Source organism: Copadichromis virginalis, linkage group LG22 (genome assembly GCF_057382275.1).
Source record: "Copadichromis virginalis isolate Kocher_CV1m ecotype Utaka linkage group LG22, C_Virginalis_male_GT1.1, whole genome shotgun sequence".
Classification (NCBI taxonomy): domain Eukaryota; kingdom Metazoa; phylum Chordata; class Actinopteri; order Cichliformes; family Cichlidae; genus Copadichromis; species Copadichromis virginalis.
In genome coordinates this window covers 13,859,724-13,879,280 of record NC_140638.1, presented here as the reverse complement: position 1 = coordinate 13,879,280, position 19,557 = coordinate 13,859,724, and the positions used below count along the sequence as shown (strand labels likewise).

General features: G+C 44.0%; 2 protein-coding genes and 1 non-coding gene across 4 annotated transcripts; 2 read left to right on the top strand and 1 right to left on the bottom strand.

The window, feature by feature from the left end:
* Window positions 1–55: 55 nt before the first annotated feature.
* znf687b (zinc finger protein 687b) lies at window positions 56–13,748 on the top strand. 2 transcript variants are annotated; one of them, XM_085447021.1, is made up of 10 exons: window positions 56–210; window positions 842–3,190; window positions 4,013–4,278; window positions 4,383–4,567; window positions 8,300–8,476; window positions 8,584–8,746; window positions 9,061–9,414; window positions 9,634–9,734; window positions 11,627–11,714; window positions 11,795–13,748. In XM_085447021.1, exons 2-10 carry the CDS (start codon window positions 856–858, stop codon window positions 12,395–12,397), a joined length of 4,272 nt encoding a protein of 1,423 aa, XP_085303147.1. In that variant the 5' UTR covers window positions 56–210; window positions 842–855; the 3' UTR covers window positions 12,398–13,748. The 2 variants fall into 2 exon arrangements, with proteins under 2 accessions (XP_085303147.1, XP_085303146.1); XM_085447020.1 differs by having other exon boundaries at window positions 3,980–4,278.
* On the top strand, window positions 8,791–8,925 carry LOC146682971 (small nucleolar RNA SNORA13). Its single transcript, XR_014917770.1, has one exon. It is a non-coding gene; the product is annotated as a small nucleolar RNA SNORA13 (small nucleolar RNA).
* Window positions 13,749–14,937: 1,189 nt separating the features above from the next.
* aqp10b (aquaporin 10b) lies at window positions 14,938–18,760 on the bottom strand. The gene is made up of 6 exons (XM_085445792.1): window positions 18,597–18,760; window positions 17,818–17,944; window positions 17,147–17,284; window positions 16,814–16,932; window positions 15,483–15,700; window positions 14,938–15,388 (listed from the first exon to the last, which is right to left on the bottom strand). The coding sequence occupies exons 1-6, from the start codon at window positions 18,681–18,683 to the stop codon at window positions 15,187–15,189; spliced, it is 891 nt and encodes a 296-aa protein (XP_085301918.1). The 5' UTR covers window positions 18,684–18,760; the 3' UTR covers window positions 14,938–15,186.
* Window positions 18,761–19,557: the final 797 nt, after the last annotated feature.

Genomic DNA, 19,557 nt, shown 5'->3' with positions numbered 1-19,557 from the left:
TGTTTGTGGTGTGGTGACACTCCTGCAGCCCCATCAGCCTTTAAAAAGCGGTAATTCCCAGCAGAAATAAACATACGTGTCGCTCTCAGCATCCTCCCGTGCATTTTTCCAGCGCTATCACAGGCTGATAGGATGTGCTGAGTCATGTGACGGGAAGCGCAGCATTTTCAGCTGAAAGCAAGCTAGGATAGTCGGGAATCGCACATCCAGGTAAACAAATCAAAAAATACATGAAATATTAAAGGAAAATCCCCATCCCGGCCACCGTTTTCTGTGATTTCGTCGAGCCTGCTGTCACCGGGTGGCCGCTGCTGTCACACCAAACCTCAGCGAAGCGCTCTGTTGCCTTTTAAATGGCGAACGCTAGCTCGTTAGCTAAATGACCCCTCTCTATCTGTCTCTCTCTGTCTTGGCTGGAGCTCAGCGGCCAGCTAGCCAGCCTCAAGTGTAGTAGCTCAAAAATAACCGTGGTCGCTGCTACAAAAACGCTCTGTCGGTGGTACCGCCTCTTAAATGGTCACTATTGCAGGGCCCTGCATGCGGTAAAAGCACGATGGAGTGACGAGTGTTTCCCATTCATAGTGGAATATTTTTGAACCTGCCACCGGAGAGAGCGGTTTGGGGAGCAGAAGCGCCGCCGCTAGCGTGCTAGCTGGCTAATGCAGCATCCGAGCTAGCTAGCGAGTGGAGCCTGTTTGTGTATCACAGGGAGGTGCATGTCTGTTGTTTCAGGTTATCATGGAAATATAAACACAATATAACTGTCATTTTATAGTAGAGTTTTTGCATGTAGGGTTATGTAGTAGGATGTAGAGTCATGCTTTGTGTCTTGTTTTTACAGGAGGTAATCCCGGTATGGGGGACATGAAGACCCCAGATTTTGATGACCTGTTGGCAGCGTTTGACATTCCTGACATAGATGCCAAAGAGGCCATCCAGTCTGCCCCAGATGAGGCAGAGGGACCGCACGGAGCTGCAGGTGCACCTCTGGGGAAGCCAGAAAGCGTTGGGTCATCCATGAGAGCGCCAAGCCCCTCGGACCCCCAGGCAGACACCTCAATCGTGAGTGTGATTGTGAAGAATAAAGTGCGTATCGAGACGGTGGATGGAGGGGAGGTAGATGCAGACCAGGACACTATTGATGTGATCACAGGGGTGGATGTGGGCCCTAGACTTGGCGCGTGCGCTCCTGGATTGGCTGAATCTGAAGCTCTCAACCACAATGGTTTCGGGACTTCTGGCGTCTCTACGCCACTTCCACTCAGCCAGGCTCAGCCTAATGGTGCACCATGGTTGGTAAATACACCCAAAGTGTCTTCAGAATCAGCAGGAGCTAGTACGGCCAAGTCTCACAAGCAGGGTGGTAACATTTTCAACAGACTTAAACCACTTGTGGCACAGGGGTCTGGAGATCCTGTGGGTCGAGCCCGAAAGATGCAGCTGCTACAGCAGCAGCACCAGCAGCAGCAGCAGGATACGGGCCAAGAGAGAGCAGACGGCGTGAAAGCTTCATTACCTTCATCTTCGTCTCTGTCAGCTGGGTCCCCTCCTCTGGGTGCTGGTGGGCCCGTGGGACTAGCCTCGCCTTTCTTTCCACCTTCCAAGCCCCTGCTTTCAACTCCACCTTCTGCACCCTCATCACACCCTCTACGCTCATCGCAGCCTTTTAACGGAGCTCCCAAGGGTGGTCCTGCTGAATTTCAACACCAGCAGGTGGAGGAGGAAGATTCTGACCCAGATTTGGGAAGCCCCCTGGTAATCCAGGAGAGCCCGGACTCTCCGACTTGCACTCAGCTGAGCCGACGTTATAAGTCTGACTCAGTCTCGGCACAGCCCTCATCCTCTACTGCATCTCAGCCCAAACCTGGGGACACTCCTTCGGGGGCATCTTTGACTTCATCAGCTCCCCCGTTAGGCTCAACAGAGAGTCCCCAGGTGGAGGACAGGCATCCAGAACACGTGATCGAAGAGAGAGACTCACCAGAGAGTCCTGAACCTGAGATGCCAAAATCAACGGCTCAAGTCACAACTAAAAGGTGCTCCAGCCCTGCAGTGGCCTCCACCCCACCTCCTTCTGAACTGCGGGAACCTAAAGAGGAGGAGGAAGAGATGGAGGTGGGAAACGGCATAGACAGGGTTGTTGATGGTAAAGCTGACAAGGGAGAAAACACGAAAACGGGTGAGGAAAATATGGAGGTGGACGATGGTAAAACTAAACCCGTGTCCACTGACGCGGGGGACACAGGTGATGCAACACCTGCTGCTTCTGGAACACCATCCAGACCCCTCAAAGTCAGAATCAAAACTATTAAAACCTCCACAGGTGGAATCACCAGAACCGTGACACGGGTGGCGCCTAAAGGTGGTGCTGCAGGGAAAGGTGTGGACCCTAAAGCTCAAGGTGGGGAACGTAAGGTTTTAGGAAACAAGGCCCAAAAACCTGAGTCTTCCCCTGGTCACATGACAACAACTTCGCAGAAAGTAAGTGCTCTAAATGCTCTGCCTGTCTCTACACTCGCAGCCAGCAGCGTCATGCTAGCTGCCGCCACAAAGGTCCAAAACAAAATGGCTGCGTCTGACAAGGCCAAGGTTTCCGCCACCGCTGTAAGCATCACTAAATCGGCCGCCTTGCCTGTCACCCCCGTTGCAGCCTCCTCCCCGAAGTTCTCAGTTGCTGCGAGTGGGATCAGCGTACGTACGACCACTAACAAAACGGCAAATGGAGGAAGCGGCACCATCATAGGCAGCGGCCTCCAGCCGAACAAACCCGCCTCCATCGTCAACAGCACGGGGGCCGTCATCTCCCGGAGCCAGTCGAGCCTGGTGGAGGCTTTTAACAAAATTCTGAACAGTAAAAACCTTTTGCCAAGCTACAAGCCCGACCTCTCTGCTCTGCCACCACCCGAGTGGGGCCTTCCCCTCCCTGCAACAGGTTACCGCTGCCTGGAGTGCGGAGACGCGTTTGCGCTGGAGCGCAGCCTGGCACGACACTATGACAGACGATCACTCCGCATCGAAGTGACCTGCAACCATTGTGCAAAGAGGCTGGCCTTCTTCAATAAGTGCAGCCTGCTGCTGCATGCCAGAGAGCACAAGGAGCGAGGGCTGGTCATGCAGTGCTCGCACCTGGTCATGAGGCCTGTCACTGTGGAGCAGATGATTGGACAACAAGACATAACGCCAATTGGTGGTAAGCAGAAGTGCAGCCAACACTTACTTTAATCATCAGTTAATCATATTTTATTTATCATTTAGTTGATATCATCTCAAAGAAAATTGTTGGAATTAATGGGGACCAATCAGACTAATCTTCTAGATCTATGAGTCGCTTTTCATGATTAACATTTTGAAACAAACCTTACTTATCTCATGCTGAGCCTGCAGCCAATCAGTTAATCTTCTGTCTAGAAGGAGCTCTTTTAGTTCTCCTCTCCGTAAGCCTACTTTCTGCTCATGCTCTCCCTCGTAAACAGGTTTGACAAGCAGGCATGTCACATCCACAGCTGGGTACCTTAAATGACCATATTAGGGATATCTTCTCTCTTTGACATCATACAGAGCTACGAGTAGGGAAAAAAAGCATCTGAAGCAAAGTGTTTAGAGCAGTCTGAACCTTTTGGCTGATAGAGATTATTCGCATATACACTGACCTCAATTATTTGAAGCCTTTTGCCGTGTGTAATCAGCACCACCACTGAAACAGGCATAAAATAATAAAACTCGTAGTAGGTCCACTGGAAGCCCAGAGGTATTTTTCATTTGTTGATTTTTAAAAAATGAATAAACAACAAATATTAAGGAAATAAGAGCTGTTTGTTACCTAACCATGATTCACTCATTAAGATATTAATCTCTTTATTTAAAAAAAATAAAGAAGCAAATGTATTTTGAACTAAAAACTATGTCATTCATGTGTAACTCATCCTCATTGACCGTTTTTCATTTATCTCCTCTTGTTTTTCACCTTTTGGCTGACCAGGCCTGCTCTCCTCTTCGTCCTCCTCTCCTCCAGTCTCCTCTCCTTCCTCCACACCCGGAGGTCCCAACATCTCTGCCAATTCCAGCCCAATGAAGGACACTTCATCTCCAGCAGCAGCAGCTCAGCCTCGATCCGTCCGCCGAGCACCTCAGGGCCCGCAAGCGCTGATGCCTCTGCCGTGCAAGAAGGCTGAAGGGCTGCAGTACAATAACTTCAAATGTCCGGAGTGCCAAACACAATTCTCTGGCAAAGCGGAGCTGGTCACCCACTTCCAGCAGATCAGAGCTGCGCCTAACTCAGTGAGTATTGGGGATGAGTGAACAGTATGTTTCGTGCTGCTGGTTATGAAGTTGTGATGATGACTTTGTTTTGTTTCATTTTCCTTTTTTCTCCCCATTTTCAGACATGTACACAGTGCTCGCCTCCCATGATGCTCCCTAACTCGTGTGCCGTGTCTGCCCACCAGAGGATCCATAAACACAGAGCGCCTCATGTCTGTCCCGAGTGCGGTGGAATCGCACGGCAGGCCAGCTTCCAGACCCACCTGGACGAGGCCTGTTTGCACTTTGCCAGACGCATTGGCTACAGGTGTGGACACGCTATCGAACATGGTTAACATATGACATGACCAATGTCTACAGGTGTGGACACGCTATCGAACATGGTTAACATATGACATGACCAATTGAGTAACTGGCAGTTCAAAAGGTATTTGAAAATCATGTCCACTTCTTCTGTGGGAGGCATTTGCTAATGGGCAGCTTAAATGTAGCTAAGAATTATTAAAATAAAATAATATAAACTATAAAATCCGTCACGTAATCAGTCCGTCTGATTCAAAGCAGATGTTTGGAGCAGTGACTAGCGGAAAAAGCTTCTGAAGCTACAACAGGAGTCTTAAGAACGTCTTGCAATGAAGTGACAGCACTTTCCAACTTCTCACTCCCTATATTGAAACTTTGCGGATCTGCCAATCCGATCCCAGTGTTAAATTAATAAGATATATTTCTCACTGTGAGGATTTGCAAAAAGAAAAGATTCATACAGTTCTATAATTTATTTTTACTGTCTTTTACCTGGCTTTTTAAGCACAGGCTACAATATTGTTAGGCCTGATGCTTTTATAAGGTGCATTATAGATACATGTTATAGATAGATAACACGATAACAATATGTTGTGTATAATCCAACTATTTTGGATCTAAATGAGCTATTATTGTTGTGAAAGAAAAACAACAGCATGCTTTCATAAGCTTTTATAAGTGCAAAAAGACAAGAAAAAAACAGGCTATTTCAAGCGGTTGCTAGGTGGTTGCCAGATGTTGTAAAGGTGTCATAATATTACACGTATAGTTAAGCTTTTGTTGATATAAATTGGATGGTATTGTTGTAAATTAAAATTATAACCAGAATTTTCTAAGGTGTTACCGAAGCAAAACACTGCAAGTGGGCATTTTAGTGGTTGCTAGGCAACATAATATGTGATATAGATAAGAACCTTCAGGCCGAAATAGACACCTTCATGCCAGTTTTCTTTTTTTTTTCAGATTTAAGGGTAAATTGCAGACAGACAGATTAATGAGACAAAAAATGTAAATATTTATATTTTATGTACCGTGTTTTATTGCACGCGTTTCATTACAGCTCAACTGTATTGTACTCTTTGCCGTCTTTGCTATCATATATAGCTTCACTCATTTCTCGTCTTGCTCTGCTCTCATTTTCACTCTGCGTGCACACAGAGTGGAGCAGATGATTAAAGGTGAAGCGCAGATATTTTGAATCAGTTTGATTTCAAGCTGTGATGTTACTATAGTGCAATAAAAGCTTTAGAAGGCAATGTGCAAAGCAACACAAAACAGAAAGTTGAAAGTGAAGAAGCTTTTTGGTTATTGTCTTTTAGCTAAGTCGCATACTGCTGCAAACAAAGGAAACGTATTTTGATATATATACACCGCGCACCAAATTATTATGCAAATGATATTTTTCTCTGATTTTCCTAAATAGCCGATTCAAATGTCAGTCAGCATAAGAGTATAATTCAAATGTTACTCAACAAAACTCCCAATGAAAACAGTATGTTTTTCAAAAATATAAAACTTAAAATGCACTGTTCCAAATTATTACGCACACAGTTTCAAAACATTTTATAGGTTGTAGAGAATTGAAAATGGTAATTTGTTGAATTTGCAGCATTAGTCAATTAATTTTACTGAAATCAAAGCTATTTCAATCAAAAACATCTTAACGGGTCAAGTTACATATTAGCATAGGACCCTTTATTTGATAGCAGTTTTACAGTTCTTGCATCCATGGAACTTGTGAGTTTTTGGAAAGTTTCTACTTGAATGTCTTTGCAGGATGTCAGAATAGCCTCTCAGAGCTGCTGTTTGGATGTGAACTGCCTCCCACCCTGATATTTTTTTTGTTTGAGGATACTCCAAAGGTTCTCAATAGGATTGAGGTCAGGGAGGAATGGGGGCCACACCATGAGTTTCTCTCCTTTTATGGCTATAGCAGCCAATGATGCAGAGGTATTCCTTGTAGCATGAGATGGTGCCTTGTCTTGCATGAAGATGATTTTGTTGCAGAAGGTAGGGCTTCTCGATTATGGCAAAAATGATAATCACGATTATTTTCACTGAAATTGAGATCTCGATTATTTGACGATATTTATATAACAGTAACAATGTATTGAATAATGGCTTTAAAGGTTGTCAAAAAATAATATAAAATAGTGTGCAAATAATGATAACAGTGCAAATGTTTGCAATATAAAAAATAAATGAAAAATGTAAACATCTATGTTTAGTGAACTTCAAAATACTGCATAATCTTTATGCATACAAATAACCAAACATCAAGGCAAGCTGTGTAGCCACACAATGCACAATTGCATCAAACTGACATTGAGGTATGTCAACTAAAGTTGCTGCTCCTTCATTGTTTGATCGTATGTCGCTTCGTGAGCGGTCTTCAAATGATTGAATAAATTTGTAGTGTTGCTCTGTGGTGCAGCTACGACACCGTAGCAAAGTTTACACACTATGTCTACTTGATCCACGTCTGACTCCGCAAACCCATAATGTTTCCACACCACTGAAGTCGTTTTACCTCTCTTTTCAACCAACAGCATTCTTTCTTCAGCACCCATTATCCTCTCCAAATAACTTCTGCTTAGCTTTCCGAGCTTCCCTCGGGTCCTCTTAATTGTTGTGACGCGTGTTTGAATCGCAGAGAGGTGCGCTCGTTTTACCACACGGAGCAGCGCGAGAGTAAAGCACGAGTAAGGTACTAATAATCGGCTCAGTCATTTTTAATGATCGTTGAAAGCCCAGATCGTAATTTAGATTAAAATTCGATCAATTGAGCAGCCCTGGCAGAAGGCACAGTTCTTCTCTTTCTACCATGGAAGAAAGTGGTCAGTCAGAAATTCAACATACTTTGCAGAGGTCATTTTCACACTTTCAGGGACCCTAAAGAGGCCAAGGAGCTCTCTCCCCGTGATTCTGGCTCAAAACATGACTCCACCATGTCCTTGCTGATGTTGCAGCCTTGTTGGAACATGGTGGCTGTCCAAGAACCATCCACCACTGCATCCATCTGGACCATCCAGGGTTGCACTCATCAGTGAACAGGACTGTTTGAAAATTAGTCTTCTTGTAGTTCTGGTCCCATTGCAGCCGTTTCTGCTTGTGAGCATTGGTTAGGGGTGGCCAAATATAAGGTTTATGCACAACTGCAAGTCTCTGGAGGATCCTACACCTTGATGTTCGCAGGGCTCCAGAGGCACCAGCAGCTTCAATTATCTGCTTGCTGCTTTGTAATGGCCTTTTCGCAGCTGCTCTCCTAATCTGATGTATTTGTCTGGCAGAAACCTTCATCATTGTGCTTTTATCTGCACGGACCCATGTGTGCTCTGACTCACCCACAAATCTCTTAACATTATGGTGATCACGCTTAAGTTTTTGTGAAATATCCAAGGTTTTCATTACGTGTCCAAGGCATTCAACTATTTCACGCTTTTCAGCAACAGAGAGATAATTTTTCCTTCCTATATTGCTTGAAAATGGTGGTCAGCTTAATAATGTGGAACATCCTTCTTGTGTAGTTTTTCCTTTAATTGGGCTCACCTGGCAAACTAATGATCATAGGTGTCCAAGATTGATTTCAATCATCCAAAGAGTCCTGAGACACAATTCCATCCATGGGTTTAATTGAAAAACAACGCATTTAATCTTTATGACACTTAAACATATTTTTTTTTATTTTTTTTTATTTTATCCCTGTTATTGATTATTCTCATTATTCTTAACCAAGGTGCTCGAGCTGCCAGGTCGTGTTCGGAGGGTTAAACTCCATCAAGTCCCACATTCAGACTGCTCACTGCGAGGTCTTCCACAAGTGCCCGAGCTGCCCCATGGCCTTCAAGTCTTCCCCCAGCGCCCAGAGCCACATCAGCACCCAGCACCCAACGCTCACCGGAGGACAGGCCAAGTACGTGTGCTGCTTTTCAACGTTTCCACAGAGAAATATTTTCAGACTGTTTAGGAAAATTCTCTAAGTTGATCCCTAACCATTGAATTCTTCTTCTCCTTTTGCAGAATGATCTACAAATGTGTGATGTGTGATACAGTTTTTACCCAAAAACCTTTGCTGTACATGCATTTTGATACTCATTTAGCTAAGCAAAAAGTGCATGTGTTCAAGTGTCCTGACTGCACCAAGCTCTACGCCCAAAAAGGCTCCATGATGGAGCATATTAAGGTGGGTACATACAGAATGTCACAGCACATGATGTGTTAGTCCTTTGCCTTTATGTGTTGCCCATTCGTTGCTTTCTACAATGAATGCGGCGTCAAATAAGGCAGACAGTAATTCTTGGATCGGCCTTAGCGAGGTACCCCTCCGGTGACCTCGTCCTAAGTTCTATACCAAGTACAAAAGTTTAGCAATAGAGACATTAGAACTTGTTTGTAGTCGAAATAATCGTATTTATTCAAAGAACAGCTTCAAGATGACGATTTTCTCCGTTTGCCTTTCTGTTCTCTTCTCATACAATTTCCTGTCGTCCCGCTCAGACCGCTCACAGAGGCCCGTCCGCCAAACAGGAGTCTCAGACCGATGGCGCTAACCCCACCTCAGCTCCAGCCAACGCATCTGGTCCCTCTGGCCTCAAGTCAAAATCCTCTGGAAAGCCTGATAACTCTGATGGAGAGGACTGGGGTCGGGAGCAGGAGGAGGAGGAAGAAGAGGAAGAAGAGGACGATGACGATGATGCCGATGAGGACTACGAGGCTCCAGGGAGTCACTCCACTACCACAGGAGGCAGCAGTCATCCAAGCGCTCCAACCGAGTGGACCTGCCCTCAGTGTCAGAACACGTTCACGGACAACGAAGACTATCTGAGTCACGTGAAGATGGAGCACGGCAAGGTGTGACAGATAATGTTGATCACAGGAAGGAAAGGAACAGATGTTATTAACACAGAAGTGCACGAAATCTAGTTTCTGTTAGCTTAGCATATTGTGGATAGTGAAGTAGGGAAAGAGCCACTCCTTTTGGTAGGAAGACCAAGTTTCAGTATCATTTTTTTTTTTTTTTTTTTTTTAAATCTTCTCTCAATGTCTTTATGTGTGATGTTATCTCCAAAGTTTCCCTGTCGTATCTGTGGAGGCACATTCAGCACATCCTCCAGCCTGAGACGTCACGAGCGTGTCATTCATGAGGGCAACAAAAGAGTCTTCCATTGCCAGTGAGTAACTTACACTTTCAGTACAGACACTGTTTATGGGTAGCATATAGACACGAGTAAATCTCAAATATAAACCTACAGCAATTATAATTTGTATGATTAAATGTAATACACACTCACTGGCCACTTTATTAGGTACAGCCGTTCAAGTGCTTGGTAATTTTGCATTTAAAATGCAGACATGGTAAAGATGACCTGAGCATCTTCTACAATCAAGGTATTCAGAAGAGCATCTCTGAACATGCAGCATGTCAAAACTTGAAGCAGACGATCTACAGCAGCAGAAAACCACACCTGTCAGCTAAGAACTGGCAACTGACACTACAGTTCCCACCAAATCCTCACCAAAATTAGACAGTAAAAGATTAGAAAATTGTTGCCTGATTGTCGGCATAAAAGTATTGATCCTACATGCCTTTGGATCGGTGGTTCTGGCTGCTAATGGCATGAGGGTGTGACACACTTGGACCTCTTGGTACCAACTGAGCATCATTTAAACATCACAGCCTACCTGAGTGTTGTTGCTGACCATATCCATCCCTTTATGATCGCATTGTCTTCTGACGGCTGCTTCCAGCAGGATTCATGTGCCATGTCATAAAACTCAAATCGTCTCAAACTGGTTTCTTTTTTTCTCAAAGATATTTTTATTAAATTGAAGCAACAAAGAAAGACAGATACACAACGAATTGTTAAACAACAAGTAGGTTTAACAATGATTGATTGAACTGAAATAATAGAATGCAGATTAATGACACACTCACCTATCTTGTAATTGCTTTTATCAGTTTACTCCCTACCCATACCACTTAGTAGCCCCATCCCTCTGGCCAGGTAGGAAAAAAACCCCAAAAACAAACAAACAAAAAAAACCCATCACAAATACAACAGGACAAAGCAGAAGAAAATAAAAAAACACACAAATAACTAAAAAAAAACAAACAGGGGGGAGGATTTACTGAGTAATGCTGGAAGTCGGGTTCACAACCTGAAGGCTGGAAAAGTATTTCAGGAATTGCCCCCACACCTTGTAAAATTTACTGTTGTTATTACTAATCGCATAACGGTTCTTTTCAAGGTTCAGATAGTACATAAGGTCCCTCAGCCATTGAGCATGATTGGGCAAAGGGGCGCCCGTCCATCTTAGTAGGATCGCACGTCTAGCTACAAGGGAGCGTGCAATGCTGTGACGAGGTCAACCGTGCATCAGCCTGCCAGTGGTGACAAAAAGCGCAACTAATGGATTAAGATTCATGTGGTATCCAAGAAATAGGGACACGGTTTGAAATATATCTCTCCAGAATCCTTCAAGGCTAGGGCACGTCCAGAACATATGGACAAGGGAAGCCTCTGCACTCCCACGCTTATCATAAGAGGGGTCCACATTCGGATACATGCGAGATAGCTTGACTTTGGAGAGATGGAACCTATGCACAACCTTAAATTGTAAAAGACGGTGGCGGGCACATAGGGATGTGGAATTAACTAACTCAAACTGGTTTCTTGAACATGACAATGAGTTCATTGTACACAGATGACCTCCAAGGTCAGTCAATAGTTTTTATCCTGGAGCACTAAATAGAGTAGCTTTGTAAGAATATCCTTATTTTCAATTCATCCGCTGTCTGAAACAACCCAGTTAAAGGTGTGTAATTTAAAGTCTTCTGATTGAAGCCAGTGCTTGTAAGGTGTGACCGTAGATGGAAATCCATACCAAGCTGACATCAACTTGGCAGAAGTTTAAAAAAAGAATGGCACCATTACACTGCTTGTGCAGCAGAGGGCACTGACCACTTGATGCCTTTTTAAAATGTCTTCAGTGTAGATCATGGTCTTTTTTTTCTTTATCTGTTATCAGTCACTAATAGAGCTGCTTTATTATTACTCCTCAGATATTGTACAGAAGGCAAACGTACATTTGGCAGTCGGTTCTTAATGGACAAACACATTCGACTCCATCACAGAAACACAGATGGACAGGTGAGTAAAGGTTCTTGGGGCAGGCTCTGTTCGTGTATCGTCTCCACAGCTGCTTAGCCTCTGCTCTCCCTTTTTCTCAGGGTCCCCCTATGACCAGGAAGCGTGCAGCCACAGGGGGAGAAGGACCGGGGAGCTCCTCGGAGCAAGACGGTGAGGTCGGTCCTCCTGCGGCCAGAGCGGGAGACGAGGACGAAACCAACACAGAGGATGGCGGCGGTCCCGCAAAGAGAACCAGGGCATCCATGGCGTCAACATCAGTGGGACCCAGTGAGGCAGAGGAGGAAGATAACGTTTTCCGCTGTGTCCCCTGCGGGTTCACTACAGAAGACGGGGCCGAGTTTCAGCGCCACATCCCCCAGCATCGGGGCGACACCGCCTCCTTCCAGTGCCTGCAGTGCGGAGTCTGCTTTGCATCGGCCGGCTCTCTCAGCAGACACCGTTTCATCACTCACCGAGTGCGGGACACCCAGAGCGACGCGGAACGCGGGACCCCTCGCGCCCAAGGCTCTCCAGATGGCTCTCCCGCTGCCGGTTCTCCTCAGGCACAGGGCGAGGACGGAGACGGAAACCTGGGCTGCAAGGTGTGCGGCCGGCGATTCGACAAGGCCACGGACCTCAACACCCACTTCAGGACCCACGGCATGGCCTTCCTCACGGCACACAAGACGGACAAGCCCCAGTAGAAGAGGGGGGCGGGGTCGTCTGAAGCTGACGGATAATCTCCCCGAGGGGTCACGGCTGAGGAGGGCGATACTGTAGAATATGAATGTTGATGAAACACAGCTGCTCCTGTGCAGTCGTCGTATACTTCTTTTCTTTTCTTTTTTAAGCCACCACAAACAGTTTCCCTCTGTGGCACCTCTTCTGTGCGATTGTATCTGCATGTTTGATCACTTAAAATGAACTCGTCACCTGTGATGGACTCTTGTGTGGACCATTCCCCCCCAGAGTAAAGCATTTATACTGTATATCAGCCATACTGTGTCCATTTCGAGCACTCACTCTTCACCGACTGTAGCCACCTGCCTGTTTGTTACTGTAGCACATACGTAGATACATAGCACCTCCCACTGTACTCCTCACAGCTGTACTGCAGATATTTTGTACTTCGCATCGTTTTTCATGTCCTCGTTTTTTTTGTTTGTTTGTTTTTGTTTTTCTGGCAATTAGATCAGTTTTTCCAGCCCGTGGGAGCTGGAAAAACTCATCGTGCCGAGACATCCTGAAGCATGAAGGGGATCGTTTGTGGGCACGGGGAATTTGACACTGAGTTTTATGTTGCTATAATATTTATTTATATGAAACACATTACTGCTGTTGGTGTATGTGAGTCGATTGCATCAAATGTTACGAGACATGGTGTGGTTTACCTGCAACAGAGACATGAGATGAGAATCTCTGGAGGCGTTTCATTAGGAGGCGAGGTTACTGGAGGTGGTAACCCGTGTAGTGTGACTAATGTGTGATGTTGTTACTCGTTAAGCTAGAAGAAGAGAGGTAAGGCTTCCTGTCAGTAGTATACGTGTACGAGTTTTGCCATGTAAATACATATAATTACACTAAAAGAAATGGTTCTGGTTTTAGTAACTTGCTATGATAATGTGAATACGTATAGTATTTGTACTTGTACTGTTCCCTTTTTTTCAAAACAATTTGAAGTCCAAAAGAAAACAAGAATCCCCTCTCAGAGTTAGCTATACATTGTAATTACAAAGCAGAGGGAGAACGTGGGGGTCGTGTTGTCTTAATGTGTTTGAAAACAAATGTTTCTTTTTTTTTTTTTTTTTTAAATCAACAGTGCTTGCTGTACTCACATTTCTTTTATATGTTTAAAAAACAGCCTTCACTGTCACTTTATTGGAGGCCTATGAGTGGATTTCTTTGGTTTTCTGTTTGTATCTTTTTATATGTCATATCATATTTATATAGCTCAGTAGTGGAAACTTTCATGTCATTTTCTTTTCCATGGTCGTGGTCTGCTTGCTGAAATGCCATACACTTTTGTGCTGTTTCAAAATAAATGTGTAAAAGAGACGACCGGCTCGTGTCGCGGATTCATCTGCAGAGGTCAGCATCGGGCTCAGTGCGATGCTTTTCTGTTTGCACACTTGGTTGGTTTGAATCCTCTAAAAATTCCCTGAGAAAAGAAAATCTTAGTGTTCAGCTGGTCAGATGAGCTGACATTTGGAAAGATTTGGTGACTGATTATGTAGTTTAGAAGCATACCAGGTAATTTTCACGAGAAACAATCAGCCAAATGTTATATAATAATTAATCGTATCCCTTGCAGCTACAGTCAGTCATAAAAAAGCAAGTTTTCACAAGACTGCAAACCTGGGTCCACCTTTACTACTTCCATAGGAATTGGTGTGGAAGTGCGAGCACCTCTATAAACACAATGCTGATTTCTTCCCAGGAGGGAATGTCTCGGGAAATTCACACTAAGGTCAGACTGTGCAATGCTCACAGAAGCTGCAAAAAACCCTGTAAGCTACATCTCAGACTGTAAAGGCCTCAGTTAGCATATTAAGGTTCAAGATGGCAAAATTAGAAAAAGACTGAAGCTGCATCTGAACAAACCACAGGACTTGTTCCTTTGGACAAAAACACTTTGTCAACTATGAAGCACGGTGGTGGAGGGGTGACGATTTGGTCATATTGCGGTCATTGAGCTGACCATGAACTCCTGATACCAAAGTACAGTCATGTGTGAGTCCAACAGCTAAAGCTTTGCCATGCCCAAAACTCCAGAGCTCAGCGTGAATGAAATACTGTGGTGAGAGCTTTGGAGCTTTTTCGTGCGTCTGTTCATGTGCTGCAGGGAGCGCTCAGAATACTGGAAACACTGGAGAGTTTGTCCAGCATAGATTTGCTACACATGTTCTATTAAAAAGGTTGCATATAGGACTACATATAGATAGACTCGTATATTCCATTGGTCAATATTAGCAAATCATTAAGGCACTAAGTGACTGGACATCATGCTCATTTTGTGATGTTTACTCAGTATTATGCAAACATTTGCCAGTTGGCACTAAATACAAAGGCAAACATGAGGCTAATGGGGATATCATTTTTTTTTTGCAGGAGGTTGGCTTTCACTCATTTGACTTGACAGGAACGCTAAATGAAAAGTGAACCAATAACCTGAGTATCTGGCAAAATGTCAATGTTTGTAAAAACATCTGTAACAATAGATATTAAGATATTTTCTGAATAACTCAAAGGCCGTTTGAACTAAAGCAACTGTCTTATGGCAGTCCGTCTTATTTGTGGAAGAAACTATAACCAGGAAACTAAAGTTTACTTGTAGGTGTTGGTGCAATTATGCCTCAAAATAAGTTGGAGGCAATCCGAAGCTGCCTGTTTGGATCAATCATTTATCTCTACATAGATAATTTCAGTTACTATCACAGCTTAAAAAGCATTTACCACACACAGACTGTTGTTTCTCTTTTACACGATTTAATCATTAAGTTGGCTTTTCACGGTCCGCTTCCACCCCCTCCAGCTCAACCCCCACCTTGTCACTTCTATCCTCCGGACACGAGGCCTGGGATTGGGACTGCTCTGAAGGATGGTGGACTTCAACCATCAGCTCGTAGATCAGTGTTCCCAGAAGTGCTCCAACACAAGGAGCCACTATGGGCACCCACCACCAGCTACTTCCGGCCCTGCAAAAATAGACAGCATGTTTGCTTTAAGACAGTCAACAATGTGAGGAAATAAGATGGGAATTAGCAGAGCATCCGGAGTGAAACCACTAACTTGAAAACATCCGCCCCCCAACCGGCAATGTAGGTGAACAACCGAGGTCCAAAATCTCTTGCCGGGTTGAGTGCATATCCGCTGTTTGAGCCCATTGAGATGCCAATGACCAGCACTGCTGCTCCCACTAAGACAGGCTGAAGATAATGAGGGATGGAGCTGTTCCTGTGGTCCCCGAGAGCCAGGACGCACAGCAGCAGAGCGGCCGTGCCGATCACCTGGATGCCATGGAAGTAGTTAGAGATATGCAGGAAGGAACAGTATGATTTTATCTGATGGAAAAACAGCGTTTCCTGGCTGGGTCAAGGCAAGTTACTCCATTTATCAATGTGGAGCCAAGTTTCAGGAAATAGCCTGGTATATTTTGGCGATATAACTATCCGGTTGTTCAGTGATGACGCGACGAATCCTACTTCCGGGTCTAAAGTAGTCTGCGTTTAATATGGCTTTTGTGTTGTTAACATGTTTAATGTTATGTATTTTCTTCTATTTGATCTCAAAAAGCTCCTAAAACAGTCAGTGATCACTGTTGACCTCCCTCGGCTTTTATTATCGCTAACCATTTATTTAAGCTCAGTTTTTAAAACCTTAGGATGTAACTACAGCCCAGCCCATGCAGCAGTATATGAATGACTAATCTCGTATTGTGGATGGATTATCTCAGTTGTTCTCCTGGCTGAAGTTTGGTCCTTTTACAGCATCCTGCCATGCGATTACATTTGTTCCTGACCACCGAGAACACTCACGTTAACTTTTATCCAGTGGGAAAAAAGTTAGCTTGTTTATATTATGCTAACATAGCTGTGTCGCTAGCGGTCACGTAGCACATCATTATATACCAGCTAGCCCAACTTCAGTAACCCTACAAACGTCACTGCTGTTTAGTTTTCTGTCTTCATTTATGCTGGAAGTGATAACAGAGCTGTACGTTTTAATTTGTTTCCAAAACCCCGCAGTCAGGACATGCTATATTGTATTTAGATAGAAGCTAGCGAGCTAACTCCCTGCTAACTTCTAACTCCGTTAAATGTCATAAATTCCGTTTTCATGGATGCCTGGATGTTAAACTCAATTGTTACACCTGGTAGAGCAGAACGCTGATCATTTTATTAAAGATGAAAGACTTTAGACAGTTTTTCAACTCTCAGTAATGCCATAGTGATCGTTTGATATATGGACCTGCAGCGGAGTTTAGGCCCAGACACGGCTAGTGACGTCAGACTGAACAACCGGATACAGGTTCACACGACTATTGAGCAGTTATACCATCTTTATCTGTCAGCCTGATAACGATGAATGATCCTTAACTAATAAGAACAACAAGGGCTGACCTGGTCCACGATACCTCCCCACACACTCAGGTAGTCAGCGGGGTAAGTGGAGAATATGCCTGCTGTGGCTGTGGGACCCGTCACCGTCAGATCGCCTCCGCTGTACGCCTGGATGGCGTCTGCAAACATCTCATCGCGCACGCATCATCAAACAGACACAAAACACAGTTTATTGTTCAGAGCCGCGACGTTTCCAGAACACAAATGATGTTACAACATGAGATGACATGAGAGCGAGAGCTTATCAAACGACATGATTTATTTGATTTGAAAAGCCTCAATTGATGATTATCAACTCCCTTGCTGTACCTGGGCTCACTGTTAAACACTCACCGTAGTACTGCAGAGCAACTGTAGCCGCAGCCAGAAAGGCTCCCAACACTTGGAAGAAGATGTAGAAAGGCAGTTTCACCCATGAGTGGCGGCCCAGAACACACAAGCTCAGAGACACAGCGGGGTTTAAATGAGCACCTTAAAAAGAAATCACAGTTATGACATGCAAATCGGTTTATAACTATTATGTAAGGTGTTTTTTTTCTGCATTTTTGGTTAGTATAATATTAATGGCAGTTCCAAACAACACATCAAAGAGTTCATTTCCAGGTATTATGATCTAAACTGGGATTCAGACAAAACTGTTGATCAGGGTAAGACTTGTCACCAGGTGTGGAGTCAGTCATGCTCCTTCATGCTGGTAATGAAAAACTATCAAACTGTAGTCATTCATGATCACTAGCAAGAAGTTAAAAGGCTCTGGCCTTGTCAAGTTAAAAACCCCTCAGCACTGCTTATTAAAAGATTTAAGTCAGTGTGTGTATATATTTGAACCTGTGTGGATTAAAGGAAACCAGTAAAGATGTATGCTGTACAATCATTCCACCCTGGAAAAAGAACAGTGCAAAGAAATAATTCCCCAAATTACCATGACATTAATGGCAAAGATTAGTGTATGTAAACTTCTAATCACAGTTCTGCATACCCAGTAACTTCGTTCAGTCCCTTACCCGATACTCCACGAGACACGAAGACCCCAAATGTTACTCCCAGAGCAAAACCCAGATTAATTGAGAGGTACTGGCCCTTTTTGTCTTCAGTTGTGACCACTTGGGCAACAGAGCCACATCCAAACAGCTGCAATTACATGAAATGAAGAGAAGTATTAGCAGTCGAATATATACACGAGTGTACCCAATCAAAACAGTGGATAATGATCCAAACTCTCAAAATCTTCAGAACCTCCCCAAATTCATTTTCTGATTAATCCACAATAGCAGCATTTTATCTTGCTTAGATTCATTCAACATACGTCCAGTTTGAATGTTTTCACCATGCAGTACAGTAGAGACGTCATGTTCTGACACACTTGGTGCAATATCCTTTTTTATTATTTAACTAAAGAGCTGCTTTATGATTTGTGCTGTAAATGTTCATTGCCCCAGATAGTCATTAGAGATAAAACAACAGCACTGCAGTCAAAAGAATATCACCTTTGGAAATCACTAACAAGAGAGTCCAATTTTACCCCCCCTTCCCCTGCAGTCCCTGTCACCCTCTGTCCGTTTCATTCAGGCCAAAGTCCTTAGTTATACACCGTGCAGATTTATGAGGTGCTCTAAACAAACCAGCAGGGCATTTTACAAGAAACTCACTGACTGACACACTTCATGTTGAGTTTACTGGCTGAACTGAGGGAACTTTATTTGTTTTTTTTAGTTCTACTAAGTTCCTACACAGCTAACTATATCTTAAATGTTTGAAAGAAGAAGAAGAAAAGGACACTTACAATCAGGACGTAGACGCCGAGACATTCGGCCATGCACTCCCTGATCAGCTGGTTTCTGATCTGACATTTCTTCAGCAGCCTCTCCATCCCTGAGCTTTCCTCTACACACTCTGGGAGCAGGTGTGTTTTCAGAGCCGGGCAGGTGTCATCGGGTGGATCTGACCCGCAGAACTGCACCGTCTGCCTGGCTGAGCAGAGTTTGCTCTTTCATGCTGGAGGTGGAGGCTACGTCACACACTTTATGGAATTGCTGACGTGATTATGAGTGTGTGTGGACTCAGGACATCTTAATCACAGCATGCGCGATGAAAAACAGTCCGTGCACCAAAAGCTCGATAGTGGCTCAGTGGAGGGTTTCCTCATTTGATTGGCACTGGATCTGATTGTTCCCGTTTGATCGGAAAAGAAATTTAAGGTCTTAACTCTGTTATGTTACGTCCACTGCTATATTTCTCAACATGGATCATTAGTATTCCCACAGAATGAAAACCATTACAAAACATAAAAACAATTAAACATGTCAAAAGATGATCAGATTGAAATGCACTTCTATATAAACAGACTGGATTGTGTTCTCACCCCACCCAGCAAAAGGACATTTGTGAGAGGGGCTCTGGTTTTTGTAGTGGTTTCCAGATACGGTTCACAGATCACAGGGGATCTGTGGACAAAGGGCAGCAAAAGGACCTCACATCATTGATAACATGATACAAGATGAAGCTCTGCTTGGTTAAGCCAACATTTAAACTTCATTTTAACCCATTAAAAATGACTACCTCATAAAAGTTGTTGTCACGCAATATATATCCTCTATTTATCCAGGAAAAAGACTCATTGAGGTTAAAATCTCTTTTTCTAACAAATATAACACATAAAATAAAAAGAGTACAACTGATATTTAAGTGAATGCAAACATCCATGCAGTATCAGATCACATAAATTCTGTATCGGCATCACAATA